This window comes from Malus domestica, chromosome 01 (assembly GCF_042453785.1).
Source record: "Malus domestica chromosome 01, GDT2T_hap1".
NCBI classification, from domain to species: domain Eukaryota; kingdom Viridiplantae; phylum Streptophyta; class Magnoliopsida; order Rosales; family Rosaceae; genus Malus; species Malus domestica.
Window position 1 is genome coordinate 5,222,007 of NC_091661.1, and position 13,183 is coordinate 5,235,189.

Consider the following 13,183-nt stretch of genomic DNA (forward strand, 5'->3'; position numbering starts at 1 on the left):
ACAGCCTCGCAGAAGAACTCTACGAAGGACATTGAAGATACTCTCGAAAAATTCAACAGCTCTTCTTCTACTAGGACAACAATCTTAGGTAATAGTTTTCTCATATGATCCAAGAATGTCCTCACCGATGCGAAGCTTCTGTTGGGCATGTGAAGCAGGTGGATCATGCAGTTGCCTATTAGTACTGCATCCAGTTATTCAACTAAATTCTTTTTCTCTGACCTGGTCAAACACGAACGGCAAGTTGAGAGTATCAGCGAACTCTTTTAGCCTTATTCTGGCTTGGTGAGCAGTTGCTGGTCGTCCACTGTGAAGGCTATTACTCTGAGGGAAGCTGCAGGGCCGCCTTTCGTTGCAAGGTCAACCATCAACGAAGGCCACTGGCTCCCTTCCATGATGTCAAAGTCAATGACATGAATTTCATTAACACCATGCGTGGCCTCGAGAATTGCCTGGTTGGCCGTGAAATGCACAAATTTGAGGTAAGGAGAGAGCTCCTGGAGCATCTGAAATGCGGACATTATGTTTACCAACGGTCCAGGAACTACCGGTTTGTGGAAATTTCAGGAGCAACATTAAGGCTCTTGTTTTAAAGGCCTTGAGTGAAGAACAATGCCAACCTGTTGAAAGGGTTGTCTTCATTTTCCTTATTATCCATTAATACAACTGTTTTAAGCTTTGAAATTATGTACAAAGCAAGGGGCCGGTCTTCGGCCTCAACAGCTTCAGCACCTGTGAATAAGAGTTCAGTTAAGCTGCTCTCTTCCAACAATTCCACTTGAATTTGAATCCTTCGTGTCAAAATATGAGCATTTTGCTTGGTTCCTTCGTTTACGTGCGAGGCAGATTCAAGACCAATTATATGGTTCTGATTGATGCACTCTACGTCCATGAGCTTTGCTTCTATTTGGAGCAGTTTGCTGAGGGGCTGATCAAGGTGGTGCGAGTCTTCATGGATGGCGAACGGGATGAATGAATCTGATGTTTCTGGTGATGTTTGGAAGGTAGTTGCACTAGTAGTTCCAAAGCTTCACCGGTATTGATCTTGAAGTTCATCAATGTAGCAACAATGTAGTTCAAATTTGTCTTCGGCGAGAATCGAACCTAAAACCTCTCACTTAACTTTTAATTTTTTCTAACATAAAAAAAAAAATAATTTGCTTATTACCCAATAAAAGGGGTCGATAAATATAATGTAGACATCCTACTGTTCGATAATCAAACTGACTAAAACAACACATTTTATCTTCTTTACTCAAGTTCGAATTACCATTTTTGTTCTTTAAACAAATATAATGTAGACGTCCTATCGTTTGTCAATCGTAGTCATAATGACACACCCCGACCGAGGCCAAGGCATGCTGATCGTCACGTGAGAGTGACGTAGCCATGTGCACAGTGCAGAAGCGATAAAGATAGCAAATATACGAATAATTAAAAACCACATTACTTGAGTACACTATTAAACAAAAAGTGATAGGAGTTAGTTACGACAGTAAACACTCCTAATCAGAGCATAAAGTCTAGGTGCAGTCCAGTAGGACAAGTACTAGTTACATAGTACCAGGAATGTCCTACTATTATTCAAATAGGTCAGAACTGCCGAAGATCCCGAGCCACAAACAACAATCTTACTTAGAACCTGGAGGGTCGTAAAACAGAAAGCGTGAGTGGGCAAAAACAAATGTTTTACAAAACCATTTCATAATTCAGCATAACTAACTCCTCGCTGTAAAACATGTATAATTTTCCCAGAATCAAGATATGAGCATATACATACATATATATATATATATATATATTTGAAATCATATCAATTTAGTTCATGCTTCACATAATCATTTTCATATGTATGCCATGCCAAAATATAACAAAGTAAACAATCCAGGTAAGAATAATTTCATAGAAATGTGATATGTTAGCCGGAACTCCTGTGGTAGTTTATAAGGCTGAATTCCTAGCTTAAACTCGATCTAGCCGGAGTCATTTCTATGACCTATACGGCAATATACTGCACATAAGTCGGAACCACTGAAATGGTCTGTACGACAAGGTTGGGTGTAATATAGTTATGCTCAATGCAACACCCTTATGCTAGTTGTGCGATAAATCGTTAATCACCTACGAGTCAGAACCACCTATAGTGGTCTGTACGACAAGACTGTGTACCTAAATTGGATCCAATGTGAGCATATGGTGTGGGAGGTGACATAATATACAGGCATGTGCCAACTCTCTCTGGCTAAATCGCAATCACCCTGGTGCAGGTTATGAGTTCAATGTTCATCAATACATTTATAATCATTCTATTCACAACTAAGGCTTTTGTCTTAATCGCATCTCATATAAACAATCAACATGTTCATCTCATTTATTGAATGGCTGCATCTAACCTCTCGTTAGACTGCCTACATACCCTAAATAGGGATTAAGCCGTTCATAGTTCACCTAATCAAACATAACTTACCTGAACTTACATGTGCCTCCACAACACCACATTTATATATATATATGCAACCATGGAAAATGGATATTCAGAATATAAAGTCATTTGGCATATTATTTCAAAGCATACTTTCATGTAAAACAAATTTCTGGGAAATAAATCAAGTATATAAATATATACTGAAAACAAAAGCCCACTCATTGATATGTCGACGAGTTGTAACCCTCGAGTCGCCCATGGATACGCTCGCCCTCGAAATAAGTCTCACCTATATGCGAATTAACTATAAAAACGTTACTTTAAAGCATATAGGCAAAACTAGCTAATAACTTCTCATAAATAGCTCAAAATGGGTATATGAATATACCAATGTGACCTACACAACCTCACGAACATCGTGATAATTTTAGAAAAAATTTCCTATAGCTCACGCGCCCTCACGTGCCGGGGAGGGCACAGCATCACGCGCCCTTATGCACATCACCTTCAACCTCCAGACGTCAGAATAGTGCCACCAGCGCCGGATTCTGGGTAGACCTGCAATTGCCCATTTTTCCCTCGTTTTTGCACCATTTTCTACGAAATTTTCACCCAAATGTCACAAATTTCAAGAGGAAGAAGGTTATACCTCTTTGGAGCCTCAAATCCTTCGAAAACATGTCAGAAAAATCTCAACAAAACCGGCCACCTTCGAACCTCGTGATCCCGACGTCAAAACCGAGCCAACGAAGCACTCCGAGCTTCGTGAGAACCTCCTAGAGTTCGCTGAAAGCTTGGATTATCCTAAAACATAACCATTCAAAAGTTCATGAATAGTGTTCAACTCGGAGCTTGAGTTTTCAACGTGAAATTGAACGAATTCTTACCTGAAATAGGTACCTTTGAACTCGTAGGATCCTCACGAACACAATGGTACCATTTTCTTCCTCGATCTATGAAGATTTGGCTCAGTTTCAAGGTGGTCTGTACGGAGGAGAGTGAAGAGAGAGAGTCTGCGAGATGAGAGAGAGAGAGCATGGGAAAGAGAGAGAAGGGTATGGATTTATGTGGTCCAAAAATGCACACCAATCCCAACTCTTTAATCTTTTAGTTCTAATTGGGTCCAATTAGTTAGGGATAGAACTAATTGACTCAATTTGACTCAATTCTTTAATTCCACACAAACACACATCCGACGCTAAAGGGTAAATCTATCTTTTCACAACCACGATGATAAAATAAAGTACATTTCTGGGATGGGCCGTGACACGTAAGATATAGGTGCCTTGTTTTTTAATTACTTAGACTAAACATTTGTTTCTTTTAAAATTTTGATTAAACATTCTCGTATAAATTTGGGGATTATTAATTTCATTTTATATTATTTCCTTTTGGCAAATTATCTTGTTTTCTTTTCATTATTCATGCATTTACAATTTTCAAAATTGTCATTAGTTCATAAAATTATGAAAATATGAAATCTTCCAATACTCATACAACATTGGTGTTTTATCTTGACTCATAAAACGTACCTAAAAGACAACTTGCACAAGTTTTTTTCTTTAAATAATTGGCAAATACATAATACACACATATAAAATGTAGACACAAACAATAAAATAGAAAGTTACTAAAACATACATATTGGTACATTTAAAATAAGAACGTACCTAAAATCCATCGGCACACTTCGATTTAACATGGGTACATTTTAATTCAGCATGGTTACATTTTAATTTGGTAATGGTACATTTTAATGTACTATGAAGACTTTCAATTCGGCATAGATACGTTTTAATTTAAAAATAAGTTGTTTTGGTACATTTTAATGTACTATGAAGACTTTCAACTCAGCATGGTTACATTTTAATGTCGTTAGAATCATAGTTGAATTCTAACGAAGAAAATAGAGATTGAGAAAGAATAATAATACTTACAGTAGTAAAGACTGTACCAAGTTAGAAACGATTTGTCACAGCCTGGCCCCGCCTCCGCCGTAGCACGATATTGTTCGCTTTGGGCCTCGACCACGCCCTCACGGTTTTGTTTCTAGGAACTCACGCGAGCAGAACTTCCCAGTGAGTCACCCATCCTGGGAATGCTCTGGCCCATTCTCGCTTAACTTCAAAGTTTCTATGGTGTAACATCCCACATCGCCTAGGGGAGTGAATCCTGTATGCCTTATATGTATATTCCCATCTCTACTTAGCACGAGGCCTTTTGGGAGCTCACTGGCTTTGGGTTCCATTGGAACTCCGAAGTTAAGCAAGTTCGCGCGAGAGCAATCCCAGGATTGGTGACCCACTGGGAAGTTCTCGTATGAGTTCCCAGAAACAAAACCTTGAGGGCGTGGTCGTGGCCCAAAGCGGACAATATCGTGCTATGACGGAGTCGAGGTCGGGATATGGTGGGGGCCCGGGCCGAGATGTGACAATTTGGTATCAAAGCCAATCCCTGGCAGGATGTGTGCCGACGAGGATGTCGGGCCCCTAAGGGGGGTGGATTGTAACATCCCACATCGCCTAGGGGAGTGGATCATGTATGCCTTATATGTATATTCTCATCTCTACCTAGCACGAGGCCTTTTGGGAGCTCACTGGCTTCGGGTTCCATTGGAACTCCGAAGTTTTCGCGCGAGAGCAATCCCAGGATGGGTGACCCACTGGGAAGTTTTCATACGAGTTCCCAAAAACAAAACCGTGAGGGCATGATCGTGGCCCAAAGCGGACAATATCGTGCTACGACGGAGTCGAGTCAGGGATGTGGTGGGGGCCCGGGCTGGGATGTGACATAAGGAATCCGAAACTAGTGAGCTCCCAAAAGGCCTCGTGCTAAAGGAGGTGAGCATGTACATATAAGGCATAGAGGATCCACTCCCTTGGGCGACGTGGGATCTAACATGATTTATATATATTATCTTATTGAAAATTCTTAATAATTTAAGTCTATCGGTCCTCAATTAATTTGGTTATTATCTATTTGGATATTATTGAATTTTTAAATTGAGGAAAGGATAAAGATAATAAATTAAATAAATATTATTTGAAGGCATTTCTAGAGTAGAAATTAATTTAAAATAATTTGAAAAAGCATCTAAATCAGGAATATACGTGAAATAGATGATTTAATCAAAAGTTAAAGCACCTAAATCTAAAAGTAAAAAGGAATGAATGTTTAATCTAAAAAAGTTTAAAATGAGGCATCTAATTCTAATTTCCTAATGCATATTTAGTTTAATGAGTAAGTCAGGAGTCAAGTTGATCAGCAGAACCCCGGAGCAGTAGGGAGGAAAGCTGCATGCATGGATTGAATACATAGTGAAAGGGACATGCTAGTACATTGGAATCACTAGCTAAGAAAGGGAATCGATGGGAACAACTTTTTTAGAATTGAATTTGGCTGCTGAAAGATCAGCAGCAGTTGATGTTTACGACAAATCACGGCTGAACACATGTTCAAGTTTTGCTTTTTTTAATCAAACTTGGACACGTGTCCAACCATGATTGGTTGTAAGCAGTAGCTGATGTTGATTTGTTCAGCAACGAAGTTCTATCCATTTTTTTTATGCTGCAATAAGTGAATTTTTCAATTGCATGACATCTTGAATGACATCGATTCTAGGGAGAGTATGTCCATTTCAATTAATTAAAATAACTATGTTGGATTTAAGTGTTGAACAAGTAAAAGGAAACAAAGAAGCTGATGAAATGAGCACTAAATCACGAGAGAGGCCTCAACTGCCTCCCAACTTGTGTCGTGGGCCATCTCTTGTGAATGTCAAATATTATTTAGAAATACTATAGACTTTCTGGTTTAAAGTTTCAATGTATATTTCATGTATGTTTGTACAAGAGTGAGTCCGGGTTTATACGAGAAGAGAGAGGGAAAAGAAATGGGAAGGATGGCTGCAGCAAGCATCCGACAAGAAAAGAAGAAGGCTTGTTGCCTACCTAATCTAAACCTTACACAAAGACATTACCCCAATCAGTCTCCTCCCTTAAATTAAGGGAAAGGTGATTTACTTACCCTTACCTTAAAGATTACAATGAGCCTTACCCTAGAGATTTACCTTAGGGGTCACATTGGTAGTAGACTCCATATGTAGCATCAGTAGATGCAGCATCACTACACTCCCCCTCAAGCTGGATCGAGGAGGTTAATCGAGCCAAGCTTGCCTAGAAAACGATGGAATGGAGCAGAGGCCAGAGCTTTGGTAAAGAGATCTGTTAATTGATCATGGATTCGTGTGAAGATGGTCCGGATGACTTGAGTTTGCACTTGCGCTCTAACAAAATGACAGTCCACTTTAATGTGTTTCGTTCATTCATGGAACACAGGGTTAGTAGCAATGTGCATGGTTGCTTGATTATCACACATAAGAGACATTGGATTAGTACTAGTAAACCTTAAGTCTGAAAGAAGCCCTTTAAGCCATATAAGTTCACATGCAATGGCTACCATGGCTCGATATTCAGCCTCTGCGCTAAAACGAGCAATGACATGTTGCTTCTTACGATTCCAAGTGACAAGATTTCCACCAACAAACGTGCAATAGCCCATGATAGATTTCCTATAAAGTGCATTCCCTGCCCAATCTGCATCAGTGTAGCCACTGATGGTAGTGGAATTGTTGTTACGCATGATGATTCATTGTCCTATCAAACCCTTGAGATAACGCATGACTCTCTTAACCATGTTAAGATGATTAACCATAGGAGAATGCATAAATTGGCTTGTCAAGCTCATTGCATATGTAATATCAGGGTGTGTGATGATAAGATATATAAGTTTACCCACCAGTCGTTGATAGTAGCTCACATCATGCATGGCTTCTCCATCTGTGTTGAGCTTTAGTTTAGAGTCCACATGAGTGATGGCAGGTTTGCAATCAATCATTTTTTATTTCTGAAGAAGATCCAATACATATTTTCATTGATGTAGAAACAATCCCTTTGAAGAGGTTGCCATTTCGATGCCCAAAAAATACTTCAGGTTTCCCGGGTCTTTGATTGCAAAGGTTTGGCGTAGTGAGAGTTTTAGTGCCTCAATTTTAGTAGCATTATCTCCTGTGATGATGAGATCATCCACATAGATAAGCACCACCAATTTCCCACTAGTGCCAGTTCTTACAAACAATGAGGAGTCAACATTACTTTGTAGGAATCCAACATTCTCTAGAACTGAGCTGAGCTTGTCATACCAAGCTTTGGGGGATTGTTTCAATCCATAGATGGCCTTGTGTAGTTTACAAACCATGTTGCCTTTAATACCATTATAACATGAAGGAGGCTGCATGTACGCATCTTCTTGTAACTCTCCGTGAAGGAAAGCATTCTTCGCATCCATTTGATAAAGAGTTCACCCACAATTGATTGCAACTGAGAGTAGAACCCTCATTGAATTCATCTTGACCATAGGTGCAAATGTTTCCTTGTAATCTACCCCAAAGGTTTGAGTGAACCCTCAAGCAACAAGCCTGGCCTTGTGTCTCTCGATAGAACCATCAACCTTGAATTTAATCTTGTAAATCCAACGACTTCCAACAGCTTTTTTTCCTGGTGGTAGTTGAACCAAGCTCCAAGTTTTATTTTCTTCTAGAGCATGAAGCTCATCTTCCATGGCTTAATTCCATTGTGGGAGGAGATATGCCTCTTGAAAGCTTCTAAGTTCACTGTGTTTATCAATTTCACAGAGAAATGCAGCATGAGATGTTGAGAACTCACCAAGGCTGATACTTTCATTGATAGGATACCGTGAGGCATAAGTAACATAGTCTTGCAGCCTAGTTGGAGGTTTTCTGGTTCGAGGACGATTTCTTTCAACACTGGATTATTAATAACCGAAGGAAGTGGAAACATTTCAAATAGTTCCTCCTCCTGACCTGCAGTATACCCTTTGTGAGTAAAATAAGGGCAATCTTCTTCAAATTTCACATCCCTTGACACAACACACTTCTTAGTGACTGGATTGTAGCACTTGTATCCCTTTTGGGTGGAAAAATACCCCACAAACACACACTTGGTTGCCCTAGCATCTAATTTGTCACGGTTCAAGGCTTGAATGTGAACAAAGCAAACACATCCAAAAACCTTGAGGTGTGTCAAATCAATTTTTCTACCCTTGAGTACTTCGTAGGGGAGATTTAAACCCTAGCACGCAACTTGGGAGTCGGTTAATGAGATAAGTGGCAATGAGGATGGCTAATGACCAAAATTTCTTTGGAACATGCATGTGAAGCATAAGAGCATGAATCTTCTCCAAGAGATCTCTATTTTTTCTCTTGGTTACTCCATTTTGTTGGGGAGTCCCTACACAGCTGGTTTGATGTATTATGCCCTTAGAACTTATGTATTGAAGCATGTTGTTGGATAGAAATTCAGTGCCATTATCTTATCTCAACACCTTAATGTCTGATTGAAATTGTGTTTTAACATGCATATGAAAATCTTTGAAAATAGTTTGGATTTCACTCTTTGATTTCATAAGATACACAAAACTCATTCGAGAGAAGTCATCAACAAATAAGACAAAGTACCTAAACCCTTCTATTGATTCAGTTGTTGGTCCCCATATATCGGTGTGCACCATTTCAAAAAGTTTACTTGTCCTAGACATTGAGTTACCAAAAGGTAGTCTAGTAAACTTAGAAAATTGACAAGTATCACAAGAAAAATGAGATTTAAAAAAATTTGGAAATAGTTTAGACAAGATAACTTTAGAGGGGTGAGCTAATCTCTTATGCCAAAGTTGGTTTTCTTCTATGGACTTTGATTGAGCTTGAAGAGCCTGACTAAAATAGGCGTTCTTGCACATGTAGTAAAGTCCATTTATACTAATCATCTTCATGGTGAGAACATCCTGAAACATCACGTTATTTGGTTAGAACATGGTATGGCAGTTAGGATGTTTGTGATCTTTCCAATTGACAGAAGTTGGAAAGGAAAGGTTGGTAAAGGCAGTGGAAGGTGTTTTGTGTAAGAGTAAGTTTATTTCTCCTTTTCCCAAAACTAAAATAGTTTTTCCATTTGCAATAGACACATGTGAGGGATTTGAAAAACGTTTAAAATGATGCAAATTTGTGATTTCGTTTGTCATATGATTTGTGGCTACTGAATCAATTATCCAACAATCATTTTCAGTACTAGTTAACAAGGCAGTAGTGAATGCTTTGAGTATACCTGGTGCTTCATCCCGTGAAACTTTCTCATTTCCAGCAAGAAAGCCGACAAACTATCCTAACATAGTTGCATGATTGTTCTCTTCATTTCCTTGAGCTTGTGAACCTTCTCTGTGTCCCTTGCTTTGAAGATAAGTTGCAAACTCATTGATAAGAGACAATGGATTGGCAGTGAACTCCATGGATCCTTGTGAGATAATAGAGGGATAAGCATTAGCAAGTTGGGCCTTGTACTGAGGTTGAAATTGCTGTGAGGACCTTGGTATCATTTTTCGATCTTTACTGAACTTAGGCTTGAGTTTAGGATGAAGTTCCCAACACTTGTCTTCCACATGACCAACGCCATTGCAATATTTGCATTTTAGGTGTGGATTTCTACCCTTGTACACCTTAGCCTCTAAGGTTTTGTAATTTGAGGCATATGCACGAGTCTTAGTCAATCTCAAGTTGTGCTCAGCAGTCATCACCTTCTTCCTTGCTTCTTTTCGTTGGATAGTTCACGGACATTGTTGAAGGTGGGAAGCTCTTGACTCATCAAGATGTGCCTCCTTAGATCCTCGTACTCGGAGTTCAAACTCCCCAACAGCTGGTAGATTATGTCTTCCTCGACTTGTTTCAGGAGAATGGCAGGATCTGTGGTATGTGGAAGGTATACATCTAACTCATTCCGCATAGCCTTGAGGCATCCAAGGTGTTGAACAAATGCTTTCCCTCCTTGTTGGGCACTGGCAATGTCTTTCTTAAGTTAAAAAACACGTGCATAGTTGTTTTGATTTCTATACATATCCTGCAAGGCTTTCCAAAGCTCACATGAAGAATTGTAGTAGCTAAAAATCTCAGCAACATGTTTCTCCATGGTGTTGAGCAGTAAGGACATAACAAGTTAATCCTTGCAAAGCCATGCACCATATGTAGAGGAAGAGATGTCTGGAGCTTCCACACTACCATTTACAAACCCTAATTTCCCTTTGCCTCCAAGAGCAAGAGACACAACTTGAGACCAAGGGAGATAATTAAACTCATTCAAGATAACTGAACACAAACATTGATTGGTCTTAACTCGACGTCTGAGAAATTTGAAGGATGGGTATGCGAGATGTCACCCTCTATGTTGACTAAATCTTCTTCAGCCATGGCTTAAGATTGAAGGAAATATGTTGACTAAAACCTGCTCCGATACCATGTAGATTTTCTAGTTTAAAGTTTCAATGTATATTTCATGTATGTTTGTACAAGAGTGAGTCTAGGTATATATGAGAAGAGAGAGGAAAAAGAGATGGGAAAGATGGCTGCAACAAGCAACCGACAAGAAAAGAAGAAGGCATGTTGCCTACCTAATCTAAACCTTACACAAAGACATTACCCCAATCAGTCTCCTCCCTTAAATCAAGGGAAATGTGATTTACATACCCTTACCCTAAAGATTACAATGAGCATTACCCTAGGGGTCACCTTGGTAGTAGACTCCATATGCAGCATCAATAGATGCAGCATCACTACAAATACAGAGTGGGACGTTTCTTTGGTATATGTATACGTATCAATCCCTTTTCGTTGAGAATATCGCAAACAAACTTATTTAAGGGATTTTTTTGTATGACACACTTTGCACCATATTTCAACCATCCAACCATTCATTTTTAGGCCTTCATTCAAGGGCCTTCATTCAAGGGCCTTCATTCAAGGATCACATTTACCAAAAGTCATTCAAATCCGAAATCATTTGATTGTTGGATTGAATGGTAGTCATAATAGTGTTTCTTTGAAATACCGTATCTGTCCATTTTCTTTACCATAATTGGATGTCGTAATCATCTTGGATTTGTCTATATTTTTATGAGAATGATCTATGAATGATGTATTAAAGTACATATGGTTTGGATCGTTGAAAAAAGTTACAAAATTAGCATCACAAAGTGTCCCTCAAATAAACTATTGCAAGGATGTTCATAGATCTTGTTGGAAATGTGCCCTAAAACCAATCATATGATGATACTTTACGGACATTTCACATGTTAAACTAATCTAGTTTAACTATAAAGGGCAAAGATTATTGTTTGAGCCGTCTCATATAAATGTTATATGCTCAAACGATAAAGTCCAAGGAATATGTGATTGGAAGAATGTAATCTAATGAAGTTAGATTCATGAGACCATTCTTTCGTAGACACATCCTAAATGTTCCTGATCATAGGATTGCCAATTGGGCATTGACAGTCCGTCAAGATCGGTACGTGCTATGTCTTCTCTCAGGGAGAGTGACTAGTCTCGAGTCATTGGTGTGTGTGACATCAAGACAAGTACGTAGGTGCTCAGTAGAGAATGAGTTCATTGAACGCGATCAACGAAGAGTTCTCATACTCATGTCACATGAGAACTCATGGTTGTGATAATGCAAAGTAGTCCTTTGACCTGAGCCATCATAGTTGTCTTGTGGTTAAGTCCTTGATCTTTGATTATGTCAAAGTCACTCCATCAGGAGGGTGTCCACGGCATCGTTGGGGTTAAGCCACTTAGCCATGGAGGCAAGTGAATGCGCAACAAGGGATCTCTAACCTTCAAACTGTTTGAGGGAGAATACTCTATGATATGATTTAGAATCTCTGGCCAGAGTATGAATGAGATTTAGGAATGCGTTCCAAATCACATTCAAGGTAATCATATAAGCACACGAATCACATTGGATAGTAGACATGAATAAATAAACTATCAAACCAAACAATGTGGTCAAGAGTATTGTATTAGAGAAAGACCGTATTGCATTTGTAATCCCAAACTGAATAGGTTTTCTCTACCTCTTCTGATTAGCTTGGGTAACCATGATATGCTGCAAGGTGTCACTCATGGTTTGTGGAAGCCCTAAACGTGTGTAAACACTAAAGGGAGAATTGAAAGTAAGTTTCAATTCACAATCGATGTAAAATGGTTTTAATCGCCCACTGCCTCGCTAAAAGGAACCTAATGGATCGCACACCGTGTAAGGTGGAGATTGAAGAAACAATGGAGATGAGTAAGAATGATTAAATGGTTTAATCATTTATTTATGGCAAGGATTAATTAATATGTTAATTAATCAAACGAATAAGTTCATTAAAGACCTCGGGATAGGTTTTGGACCTTAAGGCCCAATGGGCTTCGAACGTCAAGCCCATTGACTTAAGTTGTATGACAACTTAATGAATAATGATTCACTAAGACCCAAAAGCCGAAACAACACCCCATGGCCGGCCATTTAGAGGAAGGGTAGTGAACTTGCTTTAATTACAAGTTTGCCACTCAAATGAATAAAGGTATAAATATGACTTTATAGCCTTTTATTCATTAGGGTTTCTTTTAGAGAAAATTGGTGAGAACTTGTCTCTCCATTTTCTCTCTAGGAGGCCGGCCCCTTGGGGGGTGCATCTTGCAATCCCACTACTCCAAGGTCACTCATTTCTTCTCCAATCTCTCCTTGGTGAAGAGACTTAGAGGTTCCCTATTTTGGGAACTTGGAGAAACCTATTCTTCCATCCAAATCCATAGATTTAAGATGCAAGGAATGAAGGCCCTCTCTTTGGGTGATTAGCCTTTGCTTATGCAAA

At 39.2% G+C, this 13,183-nt stretch overlaps 1 protein-coding gene across 1 annotated transcript; it reads right to left on the bottom strand.

Annotated features, from left to right (window-relative positions):
• Positions 1-272: 272 nt before the first annotated feature.
• Positions 273-7,771, bottom strand: LOC139193932 (protein NODULATION SIGNALING PATHWAY 2-like). Its single transcript, XM_070817781.1, has 3 exons — positions 7,413-7,771; positions 6,884-7,037; positions 273-506 (listed from the first exon to the last, which is right to left on the bottom strand). The coding sequence occupies exons 1-3, from the start codon at positions 7,769-7,771 to the stop codon at positions 273-275; spliced, it is 747 nt and encodes a 248-aa protein (XP_070673882.1).
• Positions 7,772-13,183: the final 5,412 nt, after the last annotated feature.